Source organism: Citrus clementina, unplaced genomic scaffold (genome assembly GCF_000493195.1).
Source record: "Citrus clementina cultivar Clemenules unplaced genomic scaffold, Citrus_clementina_v1.0 scaffold_2, whole genome shotgun sequence".
NCBI lineage: Eukaryota > Viridiplantae > Streptophyta > Magnoliopsida > Sapindales > Rutaceae > Citrus > Citrus x clementina.
The window spans coordinates 1,822,305-1,844,728 of record NW_006262688.1 but is presented as its reverse complement, the minus strand read 5'-3'; the positions used below and the strand labels follow the sequence as shown (position 1 = coordinate 1,844,728).

Sequence of the window (22,424 nt, the reverse complement as noted above, 5' to 3'; positions counted from 1 at the left end):
CCGTTCTATATGCCCATAATGCATCATCAAGTCTTAATGACCAATCTTTTCTGTCTGGCCTCACTGTCTTTTCTAATATGTGCTTTATTTCTCGATTGGAGATCTCAACTTGGCCACTAGTTTGCGGATGATATGGGGTCGCCACTTTGTGAGTGATGGAATACTTTGTCAAAAGAGATTTGAATGATTTGTTACAAAATTGGGCACCACCATCACTTATTATTGCTCGAGGGAATCCTTTTCAAAAATCCTATCACCACCTTGTGATCATTGGTTCTACATGGAATTGCTTCCACCCATTTCGATACGTAGTCAACAACAACCAATATGTATTGATGGCCAAAGAAGGGGGAAATCGTCTCATGAAGTCGATACCCCATACATAAAAAATCTCATCCACTAAAATTGGTAATGCTCCCCATTCGTTGACACCTATCACATGAAGAAGAGAAAGTGTAAGCATCTCGAAATATAGTTGGCCAATAGAAACTATTGACTTCCATTTATTAGTGTCCATGGATGGTGTTGAGTCAAGTAGAGCGTTGACCTCATCGACTGATCTGTCAATATCAAAATCCAAACCAAAGTGAGTTAAACATGTTTGTAAAGGGTCATCACTAAGGTTTGAAAGAAAAATATTATCAACTAATATTTCTATTAAATCAACATCAATAATTTCATCATTTGTATTGTGAGGTTGTTTGGCAATGTTGAAGATGTTTAGCTCTATAGTCATGTTGCCAAAGTACAACTGCATATTTCCAATCCTACATTGAATGTGAGCATTGGCAGTTGCCAAGAAAAGTCGGCCTAGGATAATGGGGATGTGCTTCCTTGAATCCTGGATTAGTTTAGTGTCAATTACAATGAAACCAACAAGAAAATAAAACTTGTCTACCTGGATAAGCACGTCTTTCACAATATCACGAGGTATTTTCGTAGATCGATCTGCAAGTTTTAACACCACTGGAGTTGGGTATAATTCTCCAAGTCCAAGTTTCACAAATACTGAGTAGGGTAACAGATTCACACTAGCTCCTAAATCCAACAAAGCATTCTCAGTTGTCTGGTTCCTTATACTACATGAGATAGTGGGGAGCCTGGGTCTTTGCATTTTAGAGAAATTTTTTGTTGGAGTATAGAACTAACGTTTTCTATTAAAAATACCTTCTTTTGAACATGAATGTTTCTCTTTTTAGTACAAAGGTCTTTAAGAAACTTCGCATAAGATGACACTTGATTTATAGCATCAAGCAAAGGGATGTTAACACTTACTTGTTTAAAGATTTCAAGAATTTCACCTGTGGATTTTCCCTTCTTTCCTTTAGCTAACCTCTGAGGAAATGAAGCTTTAGGAACGTATTCCCGTGGATTGGTTTCTTCTTTCTTCTTCGATGGTGAGTCCTCAATATTCACAAGTACAATTTAATTCATTTTCGTCACCGGTATTTCCACTTTGTTGTCAACTTCTTTTCCTTTTCGCAAGGTCATCACGGCTTTGACCTCTTCATGCTACTGTGGTGAACTGGTACTTGCTTTATGAACTTCGTTAGGATTAGGTACTGGTTGACTTAGAAATTTATCTTTCTCAACAGTAATTGCCAATATTTGAACTGAAGAAGCAAGATGTCCCACCATCTTCTCGAGGTTTGAAACTGATTGGGCTTGTGAGTTGAAACCTGCTCTCATCTCATTTCGTAGTTTATCAATTTTGCGGTTCTGTTGCTCAATCGTGGAGTGAGTAACATTCTTGAAATTCTGGAATGCATCCTCCCATGGTATGGATTGAAAGTAATTTTGGTTCTGATTGTATGGTCTAAATGGGGGATGAGAGGCTTGAGAAACTTGAGGAATTGGTTGCATTGGTGGAGCTAGAGCTGCTGATCCATTCTGTTGGAATCATTGAGACCATGAAAAATTGGGATGGTCTCTCCATCCAGGGTTATATGTGTTGGAGTATGGGTTGTAATTTGATGGTTTTCTCATTACACCTATGGCATTGATCTGAGTATGACTAATGGTCATGTGGTTCTGTTGATTTAGCAGTCATTAACTATGCTATTTGTCGGGAAAGACCTTCAATTATCTCTTTAACTTCTTTAATTTCCGAACTTGACTAGCCAATGTGAACCTTATTCACTCCTTTAATTCTTTTAGTATTCCTGAGTGATCGACTCCGTTGTTGGGAATTATCCGCTTGTCGCTGGAAGAAATCCTAAATTTCTGATGCACTTTTTGACATTAGCTCTCCTCCACTTGTTGCCATTAGTCATTCTTGCACATGCGGCAATAATCCCTCCAAAAAGTATTGGCATTGGTGCCATTTCTTGTACCCATGATGTGGACACTTCAAAAGTAGCCCATTGAATCGCTCCCATGTTTCAAAAAATTGCTCGTCTTCTCTCTAGGTAAACTCTGAGATTTCCCTGCGAATAGCATTGGTTTTATGTACTGGGAAATATTTATTCAAAAATTTTGTTACCATTTGTTCCCATGATGTAATGCTATTAGCAGGCAATGTATTAAGCCATGAATGAGCTCGATCCTTTAAAGAAAATGAGAATAATCTAAGTTTAACATCATCGTCTGAAAAATTCTCATATTTAAAAGTTTGACAAACAACATGAAAATCATTCAGATGATTATATGGGTCCTCATTTTCTAGGCCATAGAATGTTGGGAGACAGGTTAGCACACTAGGTTTTAGTTCAAAATTCCTAACAGCTACATTTGGGTATCTTATGCATGATTTGCTCAAATTAGCTAAAGAACTGAAGTAGTCCTTAAATGGCCTCTCCTGTGGTGGTGCTTGTTGTTGTTGTTGCAAATCCATTTCAATTTTATTTTTAACGTGTTTGTGTGTGCTCAGTGTTTTTTCTAGTTCAGTGTCTATAGGCTCAAATTAGGTAATAGTGCATTCGACCATGCATGCAAAGAACACAAAAATAAATGAAAACAAAATTAATAAAAATAAAGAAGAAGGAGAAATTACGATACTAACCTTATTACGCTGTTACAACCTTTCTATAAAAACACACAAAAAAATACGTGAAATAAATTAACTAAAATTAAAATAAATTAATAAGATAAACGAAAAAAATTACAAAGAAAAATAACTTGAAAATTAAAGTACATAACTTTGTAGAAAAGAAAAAGAAAAGAAATTCTTACCTCTAAATGCAAATTCACTTTTTTTTCTCTTTTTGTTTTTAATTAAGAAAAAACATTACAAGAAAACAACTAAAAGAAATTATTTACAAAAATTAATTCTAAAAATTAAAATAACTTACCTCCCCGGCAACGGCGCAAAAAACTTATTGTGCAAATTTTATTGAACTCGCAAGTGCACGAATCCATTATAGAATAGATCAATGGTGATGAGTGTCGATCCCATGAGGAGGTGGATTTTAATTATGTGTAGAATTAATTTTCTAAGTGGGTGGTTGGATTTATGGTAAAAATGATTTAAAATATCATAAAATTTAAATTGAAATGGCAGAATTAAATTAAAGTGTAAACTATTGAAATGAAGCACTTGGGTATCTGGATCTGCATCAACATGCATTATGGGCTAAATATTCCTTATTAATGTCAATTAAATCATGAGGCGGGTTTCCACTGCTCATGAACCACACTCTAATCAATATAGTGTTAAGGGCTTATCGTACGAAATAATAATAACCTTGTACTAGGGAGCTGGTGAAACCAGGATGATATCTGGACAAGATTATTATTATTTGTCAACGAAAAGTCAAAACATCCCAAAATTAAAGGGGAAGAGAAAATAAATTTACCAAATAAAGCCCATGGCACATGTTGAGACTTCACCTTCAACCCAAGCTTGAAAGAAAATTAGCTACTCATAATTGAACTAGGGGCAAAATAGAAATTTATTAAAATACGTAGAAAATATAAGATGGAGAAGGAATTACAGAAAATTGAACTAAAAAATAAATTCAGGGATGCCAAATTAGGGGGGAGGCCCCCTTTTTATAGATACACTGAGTAAATCATGGCCATTGGATTAAAAATATTTTGGACGCTCAAGATTGCGCCACGTCATCAATTAACAGTATGCGATTTGACCAAGCAGTTTGAATAGTGACATGGTTTGACCACGTGGTTTGAACAGTCAGGCAGCTTGAATAGTGACTTAGTTTGGTTGTAAATAATCCTGTGTATATGCATGTACCGTACGCACGATTTTTGGTCCACTAATATGTTGTCACGTCATCGATCAATAGTACATAAGAATTTTAGTCCAATAGAATCATGACACCTCATCAGTCAATGCCACATCATCGGTCAATGCCACATCATCCTTTCGTATGTGTGAACAGTGTCGTGAACAGTAACATGGACAGTACCGTACATGTGAACAATGTCATTTTTCCTTTTATGCTCCTCCTAAGGTTTTCGACTGTCTTGAGTTCAAAAGTAATGTCTGTTTTGCTGTTTGATCTCTCGTTTATTATGAAATGACCATGATGCCCTTAAAATATATAAACTACTTAATTAAAATAAAGTACATATAATTAAATCACAAGAGACTTAAATACATAAAAGTAGCAATGTTAGTAAAACTTGAAGTATAAAATGACGATTTTCTCCTTTATAAATATACACTTTCTAACACTCAACAATGATCTAGAGGAAAACTATGGGGAACAGTCTTCCATTCATAAGCTTGGTCTTGAGTCCAAAAGAGTTTGGCAACAGGGTGCTGGAAATAAGGACGGTGGATAATAAAGACTGAGATGAATTGTTCACCTTCTTGATCAGGAAGGAGATTACTTTGGTGATGCTTTATAATAAGATCAAGTTGTTTTCTCCACCAGGAGAGAGGGGAGAACCACTCAAAAAGTGTCCATGTGAGAGAGTGAGCCTGGTTCGGATCTGTAAGACACTGAAACATTGGTTGTACATGAAAGATCAGTTTGGTGGCGTATAAGACGGTAAGACACCATATATACCACAATTCGTCTTCTGTGACATCCCTGGAGGGATTGATCTTTAGGCCTGTAAGAAAGAGGTGATCTGGATGAAAGCTTGGAAATCCAGATGTCTGGGTGCGATATATATTCATGAAATATCGAAAAATAAATTTCTTTACAAAATCTTAGATCTGATAAGGACTGGAGAAAGTGAGATTACAAGGGAAGGATTTTTTTGTCAAAGATGTGTTGGGTAGAGTAGGAGCCATGAAGATGACTGGAACTGAGGCAAAAGAGGCTCTTGGGGATGAAGATAAAGGTCGGGACAAGAGATCAAGGATGAGATTATGGTCTCATTTTATATGCTGGACTGTGAAGTCATATTTTCATAACCATGTTTTGAGTCGAAGGAGAAGCTTATTTAGGAGGACCTTATTTTTGAATTCAAGGATTTTCGAAAATGAGGAATTGTCTAATTTGACAAGGAAATTATGGCCAATAAGATGAAATTTAAATTTTTGAATTCCATATTTGACGGCTAGGATTTCTTTGTAGATCACATGGTAGTGTTTTTCTAATTCCTTGAATTGTCCACTGGCATAGGCACAGTAAGACTCTTTACCATCATGTTTTTTCAAAAGGATGGCTCTCCAGTATTCATCACTTGCATCAGTCTGAAGAATCCTCTGACCATCAATGGAGATTCACAAAGGGGGAGGACGCTGAGCAATCTGTTTGAGATGTTGGACAACAATAGTCTGAGGGGGGGCCCCAGGTAGGGCTGATTTTTTGAGTATTTTTAAAAGCTGGCTGGTGTGAACAACTACATGTGGAAAGAATTCTCGAAGGTAATTGATGATACCTACGAATTGCTGAATCTTCTTTTTCGACAAATGTTCATCTGGAAAATGAGTGAGCTCCTAGGCTATGTGTGGACCAGGACTATAGCATCCATCTTTTAGAGTCATGCCAAGAAAGGTGACAGTGTTTTGCCCTAGGATCCGTTTTTTGTCCGACAATATTATACCATATGTTTCCACTATCTCAAGAAAGTGGGAAAGTAATTGTTGATAGGAATCATGATCTTTGGAGAATAATAGTACGCTATCTATATAGTTAAGTGCATAATGAAAGATCGGTTCAAAGATCTTGATCATGGCCTTTTGGAAAAGTGAGAGGGCTACCTTAAGGCCAAATGGTATTACTTTCCATTGGTAGTGGGCATTTGGAATGCAAAAAGCTGTTTTGTGTCTATCATCAGAGTGGATTCCTAATTGCCAAAAACCTGCCTTAAGGTCAAATTTTGAGAAGACCTTAGCATTTTGGATATGAACAAATAAGGATTGGATTTTTGGCAAGGGGAACTTATCGTCTCTAAGAAAACAGTTGAGAGGTTGGTAATCAATAACAACACGTTTTTTGCCTCTAACTATTTCAGACATTTTTTCCACATAAAAATCTTGACAAGCCCATTCTGAACCTGTGGGTTCAATAAGGCCTTGTTTTAGCAACTAAGAACATTCTTCTTGGGCTAGTTTCAGGTCTGACGGAGTCATTCCTGGATGGGTAGCTTTGGTTGGATTAATGTCTTTGTTAAGCTTGAAAGGGAGCTTAATAAAGAAGCTTTCATTTTTCCATAGAGGGGCGGGATGAAGAAATTAACTATGACTTTCTGGACAATGAAGAAGAAAACGGGCTTTGAGAGGATCATATGAAGGAGGAGAGCTTGAGATAGAGAACAATCTCAGGGTATTCATATAAGGTTGAAACATCAGTTTATAACGGATTCCAGAAGCTGTGATATGGAGTTTTTTAACCAGGTGAAGAATATCAAACCCGATTAAAAGATCATTGTTAGGAAGGTTGGATCCAACAAGTTTTATCCAAAGAACACATCCTGGAAAAAATTGAATACCAATGAGTTTTTTGGTAATCAGATTTGTATGAAATAGTTCTCCATTGCTGAAGCTAACAGTGATGTTGACAACTTATCTCCCTCGCACAGTTTTTAAAGCATTGTGTAATAATTGTTTTACTTTCGTAAAAGCAAAGTGTTTGCTTTACTTTATCTTTACTTTAAAGCACCTTCCTTTTGCTTTTAATTTTGGCTAAAAGATGAAAAGACAAAGGTCATGTCCTGTCAGGAATCTTTTGCTTTTTGCTTTTACTTTCCAAAAAGAAGATCACCAATAAGGGGAATTGAGCATCAAATTGGCTTTATACTTAAGAGTATCAATTCCAAATAGGCCAATCTATAGAAACAATCCCGAGGAGACAAAGGAACATGAAAGACAAGTGAGTGAACTTATAAAGAACGGGTATGTGCGTGAAAGCATGAGTCCTTATGTGGTTCCAATGTTGCTTGTAGCTACAAAAGATGGCTCATAAAGGATGTGTATTGATTGCCACACCATCAACAATATCACTGTAAAGTATAGACACCCTATTTCAAATTAGATGATGTGCATGATGGATTATATGGTTCGTGTGTTTTTTCCAAAATTGATCTTAAGAGTGAAATAAAATTAGGATGAGAGAAGGTAATGAATGGAAAACTGGAATTAAAACAAAATATCGCTTATATGAGTGGTTAATTATGCCTTCTGAATTAACCAATACACCTAGTACTTTCATGAGATTAATGAATCATGTTTTGTGTGCTTTTGTTAGTAAATTTGTGGTTGTATACTTTGATTACATTATGATTTATAACAAAAACTTAGATGAACATTTTGAACATTTTAATCTTGTTTAAGATGTTTTAAGCAATAAAAAATTGTTTTCTACTACTTGCCATTCACAAACTGATGGACAAATTGAAGTAATTTTTTTGTCTCGAACTTTGTAAAGAACTCCATTCTATCTCTCCCTCATTACAAACAAAAAAGTGGGTTTTTCCAATTGTACACTCCCTTTGTTCTACGAACACTTATTGATTCTAAGCTTCGTTCGCAAAGGAACAAGACTTTTGCTTTTGACAGACCAACCCTTTTTTATGCCCCGCTTTACCCTGAAAGCAAAATCCATAGTCCTTTGGGCGCTAGGCGCTCCCGTGGTTCACGAGAAGGAAGGACTTTATCTACTTTATTGCCTGCTATAATACAAAAGAACTGAAAACATGGGAAGAATGTTTGCCACATGTAGAATTTGCATATAATAGGAGTGTGCATTCAACAACTAAGTTTTCATCTTTTGAAATTGTATATGATTTTAATCCATTAACTCCTTTGAATTTAACCCTTTTACCTATGGATGAGAGAATTCATTTAGATGGAAAGAAAAAAGCCAACTTTGCTAGGCACATCCATGAAAAGGTAAGGAAAACATTGATAAGGGAACATAAGGGAATATAACAATATGCTAACTAAGCTAATAAGGGGTGCAAAAAAGTTGTATTTGAATCGGGAGATTAGGCTTGGTTGCATATGAGGAAGGAACAATTTCCTGTTAAAAAATGTTCAAAACTACTTCCATCAAGTGACTGAAAAAATCAATGACAATGGCTATAGTTGGATCTTCTAAGCAAGAATAATGTAAGTGCAAGCTTTAATGTTACTGAGTTATCTCCATTTGACATATGTGAAGATTTGATGACAAATCCTTTTCAAGAGAGTGGGAATGATAAGAACCAAGTTGCCAAAGCTCCACAAGATCCATTAAGCATCCATGGAGGCCTAGTGACAAGGGTAAGAGTCAAGAAAATGAAGGAAGCATTAAATGGATTAATTGAGCACGTCTTAAATTCATGCCCTGTCCAAGACACTATTTTGTCCAAATTATAAATTCAAGTTAGTCAATGCCTTGTTAATGTTATTCAAGCTTCTAAATTTAATTTGAAGTGACTTGCATGAAGAACAAATAAGACCTTATCAAATTAGAAAGAGAAATCAGGCAAAATCATGTTTCTTAATTTGTTTTGGAAATAAGATCGATTATTTCTTTTTTACCCTAGGTTATATTTAGCAATAAGAAAAATCTTATTTCGTTAGTAAAATTCAACTTGATAAGCTCATGTAACCTTATTGGAAATTTCATATCAAAGTTTATAATAGTAGTGAGAGCTTTCCTTTTTGGTTCTTGATACGAACCCTGTCAAGAACTGATGTGGCCCTAATTAATTTAGTTTCCAAGATCGAATCTAAACCATGAATTGATTGGAACCTCAACCCAATACTTATTGAAAACACGATGGTCTAATTGATAAGTCAAAAGTTTGAAAACCACGGAAATCCAATAAGTTCAAAGAGTTTGTAAAAAACCAAAGATAATTAACTCTCTCACCATTTGCATAAAAAATTTCTCTCGGTTTATTGGATACGAGCACATTATATAGGGTTGGTTACAAGAATTTTTGGAAATAAATCCTAAACCAAAAATCAAATTTGAATATGAATCTGAATCTTCACTAATAAGAAAGAATCTAAATCAAATTAGAATCATAATCTAAGTAAATAGGAAAGAATTTAAACTAAATCAGGATCTTAATTGGCTTAAATATCTTACATAAATTAAATGGAAACTAGGCAATTAAAATAGAAATAATTGATTTGTTTCCCTAATAGCCTTCTCAAGAAACAGGAAAGTATCTGAAGAAGGAAAATAATATATTTTCCCGTCATAATGTGCAAGCCAACTCCCTATTTCATGGAAGTGATTATTTGGAAACTTCAAGAGCCTGAATCATGCATTTATCATGTGCGATTCCTTCAATGGGCCTCCACGAATTTGATTGAGCTCAAGTTGCTTGAATCAATTCATTAAGCGCTTTTTTGAATTTCTTTGCTCGAGCTCTTGTAACGGGTCCGACGGGAACTTGGGTAAGATCTGAATATACTTCATTCCATGTGCTTGTGATAGTTTTATCTTAATCTCATTAGTTCTTCTAAAAACTTTTAGAACTTATCAAAATTTTATCTTCTGGCATTATTTATTGATTTATCACTCACAATTTCTCTTCTTTCTTGAGTGTAGCATCAGCCTCAGATTTCTTATATCATTGGTTCTTATATTTATAGAAAAAAAGTCACAATCTTTATTTTATGATGTTTGAATTTGAATTAGAATGATCCTTCACAAAAGAATCTTGTTAAGTGTAGGGTCTTATTATCTCTGTGAGGTTCACATCATTTCCCCCCAAAACGAAGAATACAGTAAATAATTAAAAAGGAAACGAAGCTAGATGAAGATTGAAGAGTTGTGACAGTGACGACCGGCTGGTTGCGATGGGTGTATAGCAATGAGGGGATGACAATTGTGTGGTGGCGGTCCAGGTTAGAGGGAAGTCGATTTGTAGTGCTTTTGGGTATGTCTTTTCGTTTTGAGTTTGAACTATAAGTGCTTGATTTTGAGTTTGACTGCTTGAACTTTGCTTATTTAAGTTTAGGGAGTTGGGGATTTGTAGACTAAGTATTTGTCTTTACTAGATTCCATTCGGGAATTTAGCTTTTGATTTAGGGATCTGATAGCTTTTGGGTTAGGGATTGGGATTTTAGTTTGTGAAAAATGAGGGGAAATACGAAATTCAGGATTTAATTTGATTAGTTCCCTTTTTAATTAAAGTAAATCAATTGAATTATCAATTGGCTTTGAGTTAAATCTGAATTAAATTTTAACCTCGATTAGTTTCTAAAGGTGAACTAAATAGCCACTCCTAAATAAAACATAGAGTAGGAATGGCAAAAAAATTAAATCTGACTCGCATCCGTAAAGATTTAAAATATCAGAATCCACAAAAATTATATATGTATATAAAAAAATACATATTCGGAGTCTAATTTTTAAGATTCATGTGGATTTGGCTATAGATCCAGATGCACTGCCATACGAAAAGTCGAGTATCTAGATCTGCAAAATTTTTTATTTAAATTATTTATGAATTTTCACTTTAAAATATATAAGTGAAATTGGAAAAAAAAAACTAATATAACCCTAAAACTAAAAACACACACTCATAACTCACCACTCACCAGAAGCCGCAATCGGAAACAACCCCAAATCCTTAATTGTCGAATGCCGAATGCCTCGCCTGAGCTAAAATTGCGCTGTCGTCGAACTGAATATGATGTTGATAGGAAGAATGGCTGCAAAATCATGTCTTTCCAAGAACTGTCACCGAGAGAAAGTGGGAAAAGATTCCATGATCACAATAAAGAGTGTAGAGGTTTGCTTAGTTGTGATGTGATTTATAATACTAGTAGAAGCTTTGACAAAAATTGAACATGGCTACGCATAGCTTTTGCTACAGTAAGGGGTTCTTTTGTAGCTAGTGCTAATTGTCGTGAATAAGATGGTTTCTATTCATAGGGGGTAAAGATGGCCAATGGGCCGGGCGGCACGTGGCACGGCACGTGTCCGTACAGCACGGCACGGCACGAGCACGTTTCGGTGAGGCACGAGGCACGGCACGGCACGCACGTGGGCCGTGCCAGGCCTAGAATTTTAGGCACGCGGGTCTTAAAGCACGGCACGATTAGAGATGGGCCAAAGCACGGCACGCGAAAAAGCACGTAATAAGCATGGTTCATTAGTGGGCTAGCACGCGACCCGTGAGCCATTAATAGCACGTGGGCCAAAATATATCTAAGTAAATTTTTTTAACAAAAAGTAAATATAAAATGTTATGAAATTAAAGTACAATATCTTGAAATTAAATGTTTTAATATATTTTTTAGCATAGACTTTTAAAAATTAATTTAAATAATTAATCTTAGTTTAAATAAATATTCTAATCTTTTATGTTTATAATTTATTAAATGAATAAGTAAATATCATGATTTTAATAAATAAAATTATAAATATCATAATTTTATTTATGATATTTATTAAATGAATAATTTTATTTATGATATTTAATTTTATTTATGATATGTATTTAATTAATTATTTATGTTTATAATTTATTAAATGAATAAGTAAATAATTAAATATCATGATTTTAATAAATAAGGTTATAAATATCATAAATTTATAAATTATAAATAAAAAATAATTTTTTTTACAAAATTAATAATAAAATATTTTTCATATGAAATATTTTTCATATTAATATTAAATCATAACTTAGTTAATATTTAATAGAGATACATTTCATTTGTGAATGAAATATTTTCCATTTTATACACAAGAAAAATTATGATAAATTAAAAATTACATTTTCATTAAATGAAATTAAAGTACAATTATAATATTAGTAATTCAAATAGAATTAGGTGTAATTTGCATCACTACAGTTAACAGTACATCCCAACTAGGTTGGCACCTACTGAACCATCTATCATTTGCAAATTTACAACCTTCTCACTAATAAAAATTGTTTCAAAAAGTTACAAGAAAAAAAAAATCTCTAATCTTTGGAAGTGGCTTAAATGTTCAGTACTCTGCATAATCTGGATCCACTTCATCTTGATCAACATTCAAACTCTCAATTTGTTTAATTAAAGCATTTTGCCAATCTTGTTGCACTCAGCGTTCAACATCTTCCCAATCTTTCAAACACAACAAAGAGTCTAATGTCTCTGATGATAATCTTGACCGATGTTCATCTAGAAATTAATTATTATAATGATTATTTGAGGATTGTATTTTTAATTTTAATTAATTATTATTATGATCTATGGAATTAAATTTAATTAAATTTATGTATTGTTGTGTTATGAATTATGATTGATTATTGTGAAATAAAATATATAGTTGTGAAATTGTGATAAACTAATAATAAAATGTTAATTGCTCTATTAATAAAAATTAATATGATTATGATTGTGAATATTATTATTATTATTATTATGTTGGTGGGCTTAAAAAAGCACATCAGGCACGTGAGCTTGAATAAAGCACGCTAGGCACGTGGGCTTTTTTAGGCACGCTAAAAAAAAAAAAGTTGGTGGGCCTTTTTTGGGCACGGCCCACGGCACGGCACGAGCACGGCACGAGAGGGCTCGTGCCGGGCTCAACTGAAAAAAATGTAGGCACGGCACAGCACGGCCCACCAAATTGGTGGGCCGTGCCATGCCGGCCCACGAACCCTTGTGGGCTGACACTTGGTGGGCCGTGCCGGCACGGCACGGCCCATTGGCCATAGTTAATAGGGGGATGTCTTTGGCTAAGAGTTTGTTATCTTACATGATGATGTAAGAAACATGACTATTTCATAATTATTTGATGGAAATTCAATAGTCATGGAAATATAAAATAATAAAATTATATTATTTTTACAATTGTTAGATTTTTATCAAACAGTTGTGTAAGAATTATGTTTCTTAGATCATGTAAGATAATTAAAATCTTTTGGCTAATGTTGTTTAAGCTTGAATCAGTGGCAATATCAATAATTCCGTGATTTTCTTTTTGATTTTTCTTTTGATAAAAGACAAGACTTGAATTTATGTTATTAATATTTGGGCTTCACAGAAGGTAAAAAGGCTATCTGCAAAATGTATGATTAGCTTGTAAAAGGTGGATATCTAAATTCAGGGGGTGGAATCTATATGATGGTCTTTAAATTTATAGTGATATTGATGGTTTCCCTTTCTGTTTTGGGTTTATTCATCCTTTGCATCTGACAATTGTCAATTTTGGATTTGATATCAACATCATTTATGCTTTGAAATTGAATGTTTAGCTATTTAAATTTGCTACAATCTAATGATTCTTCTTTTTCATTTTGGATTTTGTTAACTTGTGCGGGTCGATATTTGACTATTTGTATATTTGCCTTTGACAGCATGTTTGCCAATGGAAAGCACTAACTATATTGAACCCTTTCAATTTCAAAATTTATATTATTTTTAATGTTTGATTTATATTATAATATTTTTATTTATGAATTTATGTTGTATATTATTCATGATTGATTTGTCAATTGTTGAATATTTAAATTATATTTCAAATTGTTGAATTTTATTTTTTGTGGATCTGGATATTCCAATATCCACCTGCAGTCTATGGATATTACCCGTGCCTGGATCTGCACATTTTATTGCAAATTTGGATGCAGATTCAGATGTGAAAATGCCAACATGGATTAGAATATGAACGCATCTACATCCAGATACGAATTCAAAATTTACCATCCCTAATAGGGAGAAAGAAAAGAAAAGAAAAGATAAAAAGCGAAAAAAAAAAAAGAAAAAAAAATCAAAGCCGACACGCTTCGAGAAATATAATTAAACAACTAAATTTATATCCAACGAATTAAAGGTGAGAAGTTTATGAAGCATATCACAATGACATTAATTAATAATATTAATTCAATTTAATTGAAATTGAACGTAACAATACACAATAGCATAAAAGGCCGAAGATGACCACAAAGTATTATCATTACAAATGCTTGATCCATGCACGTATCATCTTTACCATCGCAAGATAATCACAAAGATACCATAATCTCATTGCAAATGCTTGATTTATGCATGTATCATCCTTAACATAGTTAAACATCCTCTCAGCTTGGAACAGAAACCTATTTTGGAATCACATACATCTCATCTTTCGTTCACTTTGGCTTTTTTCCTCTGTGAGATCTCCGGAGTTTGGCTCTCCATTTTCCGTTTCATCCCTGCCTGTCTTGAAACCCAAACATCCTTCGGAGCTTTTGCCCTTGCCTTTCTTAGAGCAACGGCTGGTCTTTTCTCCAGCTGTACTTTAGGCCTCTCCCCTTTCTGAGTTCTTGATTTCTTCATCTTAACTACTCCACTGCTCCCTGAATGGACTTTCTTTTGTGTACAAGATTTGCTAGCTTGTAAACCCTGGTATGACATAGCAACCTTTGAATTGGACCTATTTCCACTTCCTAGAGTCCTTGAATCCAAGACAAACTTCTTTGGTGGGGAATTAACTGCAGGTGCCACATCCTTTCTCTTCGATGGGGTACAATTTTGCTGGGCATGAGAAAGCCTTAGCTCCCTATCCCGGAGCTTCAAGTTACGTCTCTTAATAACCAAATTGGCAGCTTCCTGCAGTAACTCACATTATTCAATCCAATTATCCTGTTGATTTAATTTCAGACTCCTTTCCACTCGACATTAGTAAGGAGGTCATAACCGCTAATAGTAATAGAGGTTTAAGAATATTCAACTTACAGCGGGTATAATACTTTGAATTCAGCAAGCAAATTACAACAGCTAATAGTAATAGAGGTTTAACGATATCCAACTTATGGCAGGTACAATACTTTGAATTCAGTGGGCAAATTACAGTTGTGCAAATAAAAAAATTAGCTGCTGACTCAAAAGAAAAAATGAAGAGAAAAGAGATGTGTAAAACAATTCAAATCCTAAAATGCAACTGGTAGTGCTGTCCTCTTCAAGATTCATAATTATGTCCCCATCATTCCCATCTACGCGGGGGTCAGGGGGGGGGGGGGGGGGGGGGGGGGGGGGAAAAGGGGGTTAAAAAAAAAATTTTTTGCAACCTTTTTTTTGGGGGTGGAAAAAAAAAAATTGTAAGTCCTCCATTATAACCCCCCATAATGTAGATAATAAGGAATCACACACAGATATCAGAAATGTTGATGTAATATATATACACACACCATAAATTTACATAAATTTGAAATAAATTTCCTACTATAATCTAGTAGTCCCTAAAAACTTTAATAGACCTAGGAGAAAAATTGTAAATGTTTTCTTTTTGGAAAAATAGGACATATAAAGCCTGATTGTCCAAATAATAAAAATGCAAAGATTAATTTATTAGAAAGCAATGAATATAACTCAGATCTAGAAGAATACTAGGAAGAAACTTTACAAAAAATATCCGACAATCATAGTGTCGGTGCATCTAGGTTCAGAAGAATCATATAATACAAGCTTTACAGATTCTGATTCTGAAGTTAATTTATTAGAAGCATAAACTTCTTTCCTATAAGAATTGTTCTTTTTGCAACACCGAATTCAAATTAGAATATAGATATTCCATTTCAAATAAATATAGTTGTAACGTTTGGTACAATAGATATGAAAAAGAAGCTGATACAGAGGAAATAGAAGTAAACAGAACAGGTAATGAATTATAAACTATAGTTGTAGACTTATTATTAAAGAAAAAACTACAGAAACAAAAGCAATGACAGATACAGGACTGACAAATGCATTATACGTGATAGTTTAGTAGACTTATTATTTAGGAATAATTTGAGAGTACCCAGAAACCTTTAGTCTTAAAGACTGCTCTCCATCTCAAAAACTATAAAAACCTTTGAAAATGGGACTTGGAAATCCTTCAATACGGCTAGCAGCTTCCTGCCATGTCAAATAATTTCCCATTCCTCGTCCTTTGAAAATTACAAAATAAGAATATTTATTCTTTTCTTCAAAATTATAACTTAAAGCATTTCAAGAGTCTATAATTTTTTTTTATCATTTCTATAAAACTAAATGTTATTTAAGAGCATGCACTGTTGTTTAGCAAGGGTATGCTTCAGATGACTAAGTGAATCATACGCTGGCTATTTACATTTTAATTTATCTTGCCGAGTTCTTGAAATATTTATTAAAGTTGAAATAGTGAAAGCATTTTTATATACTTCCAGCAGGAATAGTCATTATGCTTCCACTAAAGTGTAACATGTCTATTATTTATTAACATAAATACTCATGGTTTTCATATTTGGGGGGTTGGGAATCAGTATTCTTCCACTAGTTCCTAAAATAATTGAAACCTAAAAATAGCTTAAAACCACTAGTTTTATTGGTTTCAAATGTTTGCACGAATGTATGTATAGCTCTTAAAACCACTAGTTTGACTAGTTACAAACGTTTGGTGTAATGTATGTGTTTCTCCATTATAGCTACCCCAAAGAAAAAAAATATTAGAAAGAAAAAACCGAAAGAAAAAAATTGTCATCAATAAGAAAAGAGAAAAAGATACAAAGCACCATGCCGATTAAAACCTCAAGTAAAAACATGCAATTGGTTGCATAGAAACAAAAATCCAAGATTAATTAAATGGCAATAGCAGATTAAAAAGAAAAGGATTATACCCTTGTTTTAAACAACACATAGGCGATTCCCTTTCCCACCCTCATATGAGGATGTCTAATAACCCGAACAGCTTCAACACTGGATTCCAGATCATTAAGGCCACAAAAGAGCTGATAAATTTCTTCATCCTGCAGAGGAAAAATACCCAGTTATTATAATAGAAGGCAGGCAACAACAAATGCACTATGGGAGTCCACATAAACCATCATACAAAATAATACCTTTACATCAAATGGGAGGTTACCCACGAATACAGTCTTCTTGATATCATAAAGAGGAGTATCTTCCCCTTTCAACTTCTTACGTGGTGGGCAGGCCCTGTCCAAGCGTATATGATTTCCTCCAATCTACATACATTCAGGAAAAACCCATAATCAATACTTAGTAACTCCTTCATGGTTATGATAGTATTTTAATCCAGTGATTCAAAATTAACATTATTGCTCAACAACATACCACAGCCATATTAAAGGCCAAAGCAGCCTCAGTTGATTGCTCTGATTTGAAAACAATGTATGCATGAACACTGTGACATCAGACACTTGTCATTAGAAAATTAATATTGGACCTACCACCTTATTAGCAGAGTTCATTGGACAACCTATCCAGAAAATCAACCTGAATTCCAGTAAATTTTAATCTTGGCATAAACTGTCTTGAAAATGCCAAAACAGAGTGGAACATACACAAAACTTAAAAACATTACTGAATCAATAAAATAACCAATTGAATCACGATTGATAAAACCTAAGCAAGTACAGAAAATGAAGAAACAATAACCATACACAATTCTGAATTGTCAAACAAAATTACTGAAAGGCCAAACAACAAACTGAGACAAATTTCAATGAATAACATCATACCTGTCTGCATTCTCATTGATTTGCTTTTGAAGTATTGCTCCTTTTCTCGGTATTTTGGTCTAATCAAATACAGAAAAAAAATATCATTAGACATTAAAAAATAAATAAACAAAACCTTAAAGCATTTAAATCTTCATCACAAAACCAAAAAGACTAAAATTATAACATACATCTATTATTGGCACGGATCGAATCCTCACAGAATCAATTTCTCCAAACTTAATAAACTCCTTAATTAGGGTCTTCTTCTTCACCTTCAAAGGCAAATTCCCAACAAATATGGTCCTCAAGAGCTTACCCTCGTCATCAAACCCTTCTTCTTTTCTGTGAACCAACATGTCCTCCGTCTCATTATCTGCCTTCTTTCTTTTTTCTCCCACCACTACCTTCTTTCCTTCTTCCTCTTTTGCAATCACTCCATATTTCTTCTCCACATAATCTTTCTCCACATCATCCCTCTTCCTCTTTTTTGTCTTCTTGTTTTCACTCCTTTTCTTTCCCTCAACACTGAAATTAGAATTTTGCTTTTGTCTATTTAAATAACTTTCTGAACCAACATTTGAACTGTGTTCTTTCTTTATCTCATTCTCCATTGTCCCATTTGGCTCAAAACCCAAAATAGATCTTGGGCATATTAGTTTCGTGGATTTGTTGGACAACGAAAGAGTCTTAGTCGCTGCTCCTTCAGCATCAGGTAAATCAGGATTTGGCTTTTCCTGTCTGGTTTTCTTTATTTTCTTCAGCTCAGAATTATTAGAATCCAAGGAATCTGAATTCATAGGGTTGAAGATGGATTCGTTCTCAGCAGATTGTGATTCTCGGTGCTGTCTTTTGAAAGGATTGCTGTCTGAAAAAAGGGAGGAAGCAACAGTGCTTTCATTGGGGATGCCACCAAAAAGGGTTGTGAAGATAGAGGAGGGGGCAGAAATGTTGTTATCTTCAGATTTCTTTTTGTCCATCATGCTTTCACTCGATGGAAACTCAAAATATTTCAGGGAGAGTAGAAGTGAAACCCTTGAAGGAAGAACTGCCTGTGGAACAAAAGAAGAGCATGCAATTTCCTTCTTAGACTTTTTCAAAACCACTTGAAGATCTTTTGCTAGTTTACCATCCGCATCTTATTGCTGACCTACAATTATGAGGAACCATTAAATGTCATCATAAGGCAACCAAGTAAAGCAAATAGAGTAGAAAAAATAGAGAGGCAAGCATGCACTCAAAATATCATTCAAATTAAAACAAGTAATGAAAATCCATTACATGTGCTCTAGAATGAGTTATACTAGGTTGAAATTATTTTTTAAAAAAAAGGGGAACATCACTTTCTAGAACCACACTGCTGACAGTGTCTTATCTGAATTACCACCAACACTAATCAAATTTTAATTTCAACACCCAATAGGCTAGGTGCCTCCATGGATTACAAATTTTTTATTTGAACACCTCAAAATGAACTGACTATCTCTCATATAATATTGATTAGGTGAGAATAAAATGCAAGAAAAAGAATTAGTATCCAAAATCAATATCATCAAAGTATTTGATTCAAGCAAAAGATCATTACTAATTCTGTCAATATTATCATTTCGGGCATAATTTTAGTGTTAAATTAAACCTCTTTAAAAAGAAAAATCTAGTTCAAAATTTCAGAACTAACAATAGTTACGCTATAGCATGATCTAAAGTTGGAAGGGTCAAAACTTTACTAAAAGAAAAACTAAGAAAAGACAAATACCCCTTGCAAAGCTTTGTTGAAGATAATAGGAGGTTATATATTCAGCATGGTTAAATCACTAAAAATTTTAGTAGCAGAAATTTAAACATATGACAGGGGAGATAAATACACATCATATGATAGCAATAAAGAGACTTCATTGTATCTATAAAACAATTAAATAGAAAGTTGAAAAGTTGTTTCACAAAATTGTTTATTTCTAAATTTAGAATCAGCATTTAAAAAAAAATTGAAATTCAACAAAATCAAAAACATAATCCTTCAAATTTCAGCACAAAAACCATCCTACATAAACCAAACGAAGAAATGATCACAAAAATTTAGAGAAGTTTACAAAAATATGAAATCTATATGCTCAGAAGCCTAAAAAGAAAACTAAACTAAAATCAATAAAACCACCTTTAACTTAACTTTCAAGGCGGGAAGCGGAGCGAAGCAGTGGCGTGAACCGTATCGGCGGCGCAGGCTTCGAAGCTGGCGGCAAAAAGCGGGTCGCAGTGACTGATTTCCGGCGTTCGGCGGGGAGCTTAGGATTTGAGATGAGAGGATAGGTGTTTTGATTTTGGTTTAAGTTAGGGTTTGTACTGGTATCTTTATTTAAAAAAAAAAATTGGTTTTTATTAACATCTATCATGTGTGTGCAAGTGTGTGGTAATACAATACGCCAACCTTTTAAATAATGCCACATGGCATTTTCTGAAAATCACCCAAGAATCCGGTTTTCCAAATGAGGACTGCACTGTCAATTACTCTATTTTACATTTCCATTTTCATTCAGCATACGAATGTGATCTGAAGTTTCCGTCTCTCACGTGCGACGACAGCCGGCAGCGAGGGCTGACCCGTAGGTCTCACACGCGCATTCCAATACCCAGCCTCAACTGAACGCGCTTTATATAAATTATCTAAACTCTTCTTCGGTCTCTATTTTAGTCTTATTTATTTCTTTTGCTCTGCTATTTTCTTCTTTGGAGCGTTTCAGCATGTCGGTTAGTATTGCTATTTATTGCCATTACGATTTCCGATTCTGATTGATTTATGTTTAGAACAAATTTTGTTGTACTTTGGCTGATAGACAGATCTATTTTAATGTAGTAGTTTTCTTGAACAAATTGATGTTGAATTTAACAACTGCTTATGTGAATTAAAGTAGATTAATAAACATACTGTTTCTTGAATGCTTGCTTACTTATATACTTTAGATGACCTTCAAATAAGAATTATCTTAGTTTAGTTATTTAGCACGTGTTGTTGCTTGAGGATATATATTCATCTGATCCCTATTAAATATTTGGCTGCTTGGCCATAGGATAGGATACTCATTTTCCTGTCCCTTTTTTAGTTTCTCGGGTTTCTGATTACCTCGTTTTTCCTTTGTATTATTGTAATGTGCATAGTATATCCAATAGATTAAATAGGTTTCCCATATAATTTCTCCAGCTACTTGGTCCATTAGAATGAATCCATTGCCATTAGCTTAGTCAATCGGTTGTCTTCAGATCCAATTGTCTCCAACTGTTGGGCAATATTTTGAAAAGCAAATCCTGCTGAAGCCTTACTTAAAGTATGTTTAACGTCGCACTGAAGGTATCCGTTTCCTTTACAAGTGAAAGTTCTTTTGGCTATAACTGGTGGCGGTCTTAAACTTCTGCACTAACAGCTAGTCATATGGATAGGGCCAGTCACTTCATAATTAACATGCATGCCTGCTGTGTTTGTCGCCTTAGAGTTTGTGAAATTATAAATGATGAGTTTTAGTGTTATGATATCATCATTTGCTGTTATACATATATAGGCTATTTTCTGTTTTAGCATTTGAGACCCTGTCTCCTCTCTCCTGTCTGCACATCGGCTGGTTTTGGACCATTTTTCTCCCTCAACTGGAAATTCCGTTGTTATTTCAGTGGAGGATGTTTTAAATCATCGTTGATAGTACTTAGAAGGGAAATTATTCACCGTTCACCTGTTTGTTTTGCCTTTTTCAAAAATACACAAATACTTTTTTCTTTTTCAGCGTGCCACCTGAAGTTTGTCTTTTATTGCACTCGTCCACTTCCATCTAACCGTTGTTAGAACATTGCTGACATTAGAGGGGTAAAATGGGCTTTCATTCGAAGACACGTCATTTAACGCGATTTGAAAATTAAAAAAAAAAGAAAGAAAACTAACTGATGTTATTTAACTCAATTGAAAGAGAAAAAATAAATACAAATTTTCTAAATCTAGCAAGCAACAAACACTATTTTCCTTTAATTTCTAGTATCCACTTTTGCATTTAACTCTGTTGCTTGAAAAAACTTAAATCCAGCCAATTTATCTTCAATTTCCATTTATTTTGGGTTAAATTGTAATTTTCCTTTGAGGGGTAAAAAGGTCATTTTATTAATATTCTGTTAAATCCAGTAACGGAGATCAAACGGAAGTGGGCGAGTGCAATAAAAGGCAAACTTCAGGTGGCGTGCTGAAAAAGAAAAAAATGTTTGTGTATTTTTTAAAAAGGAAAAACAAATAGGTGGACGGTGGATAATTTCCCTACTTAGAATTATTATTTATACAAGGTTGGAACTTTTATTTGCTCTCTTGCAGATTAAAACCGTCAAAGTCAGCAATGTTTCTCTGGGAGCAACGGAGAGAGGCATCAAGGAGTTTTTTTCTTTTTCTGGTGATATTGAATATGTAGAAATGAAGAGGTTAGCATCTTGTTTGGCTTCACATTTACTCTTTTTCAACCTTTATTGGGGTATTAAACTTATCATATACCTAGCAGTGATAATGAGCGGACTCAAATTGCGTATGTTACCTTCAAGGATATGCAGGGAGCAGAGACTGCAGTTCTTCTTTCGGTAAAATCTTTATATTACTTGGTCTTTTCTTTGACATATACATTCACTTCACAAGGGACAACAGA

General features: G+C 34.2%; 2 protein-coding genes and 1 non-coding gene across 3 annotated transcripts in view; 2 read left to right on the top strand and 1 right to left on the bottom strand.

Annotated features, from left to right (window-relative positions):
• Positions 1-2,330: 2,330 nt before the first annotated feature.
• Positions 2,331-2,434, top strand: LOC112101281. The gene has a single exon (XR_002907408.1). It is a non-coding gene; the product is annotated as a small nucleolar RNA R71 (small nucleolar RNA).
• Positions 2,435-14,172: 11,738 nt separating this feature from the next.
• LOC18051291 (RNA-binding protein 34) lies at positions 14,173-20,122 on the bottom strand. The gene is made up of 7 exons (XM_006445639.2): positions 19,916-20,122; positions 17,952-18,910; positions 17,782-17,840; positions 17,375-17,444; positions 17,140-17,265; positions 16,918-17,046; positions 14,173-14,890 (listed from the first exon to the last, which is right to left on the bottom strand). The coding sequence occupies exons 2-7, from the start codon at positions 18,741-18,743 to the stop codon at positions 14,420-14,422; spliced, it is 1,647 nt and encodes a 548-aa protein (XP_006445702.1). The 5' UTR covers positions 18,744-18,910; positions 19,916-20,122; the 3' UTR covers positions 14,173-14,419.
• Positions 20,123-20,258: 136 nt separating this feature from the next.
• LOC18051829 (binding partner of ACD11 1) overlaps positions 20,259-22,424 on the top strand; it is a 5,863-nt gene continuing 3,697 nt past the window's right edge. Inside the window, exons 1-3 of the mRNA XM_006445638.2 lie at positions 20,259-20,505; positions 22,103-22,206; positions 22,284-22,359. Coding sequence (XP_006445701.2) covers positions 20,500-20,505; positions 22,103-22,206; positions 22,284-22,359 — 186 coding nt within the window. The 5' untranslated portion in view covers positions 20,259-20,499. The remainder of the gene's footprint in view (positions 20,506-22,102; positions 22,207-22,283; positions 22,360-22,424) is intronic.

What these genes read in the sequence shown, in the direction of transcription:
- LOC18051291 (XM_006445639.2), bottom strand. Translation starts at nt 18,743, where the DNA reads ATGATGGACAAAAAGAAATCTGAAGATAACAACATTTCTGCCCCCTCC. An exon ending in ATCAATGAGAATGCAGACAG is followed by an intron (nt 17,445 to 17,781) that starts GTATGATGTTAT and finishes CTGATGTCACAG; the next exon opens with TGTTCATGCATACATTGTTT. An exon ending in ACCTCCCATTTGATGTAAAG is followed by an intron (nt 17,047 to 17,139) that starts GTATTATTTTGT and finishes TTTCCTCTGCAG; the next exon opens with GATGAAGAAATTTATCAGCT.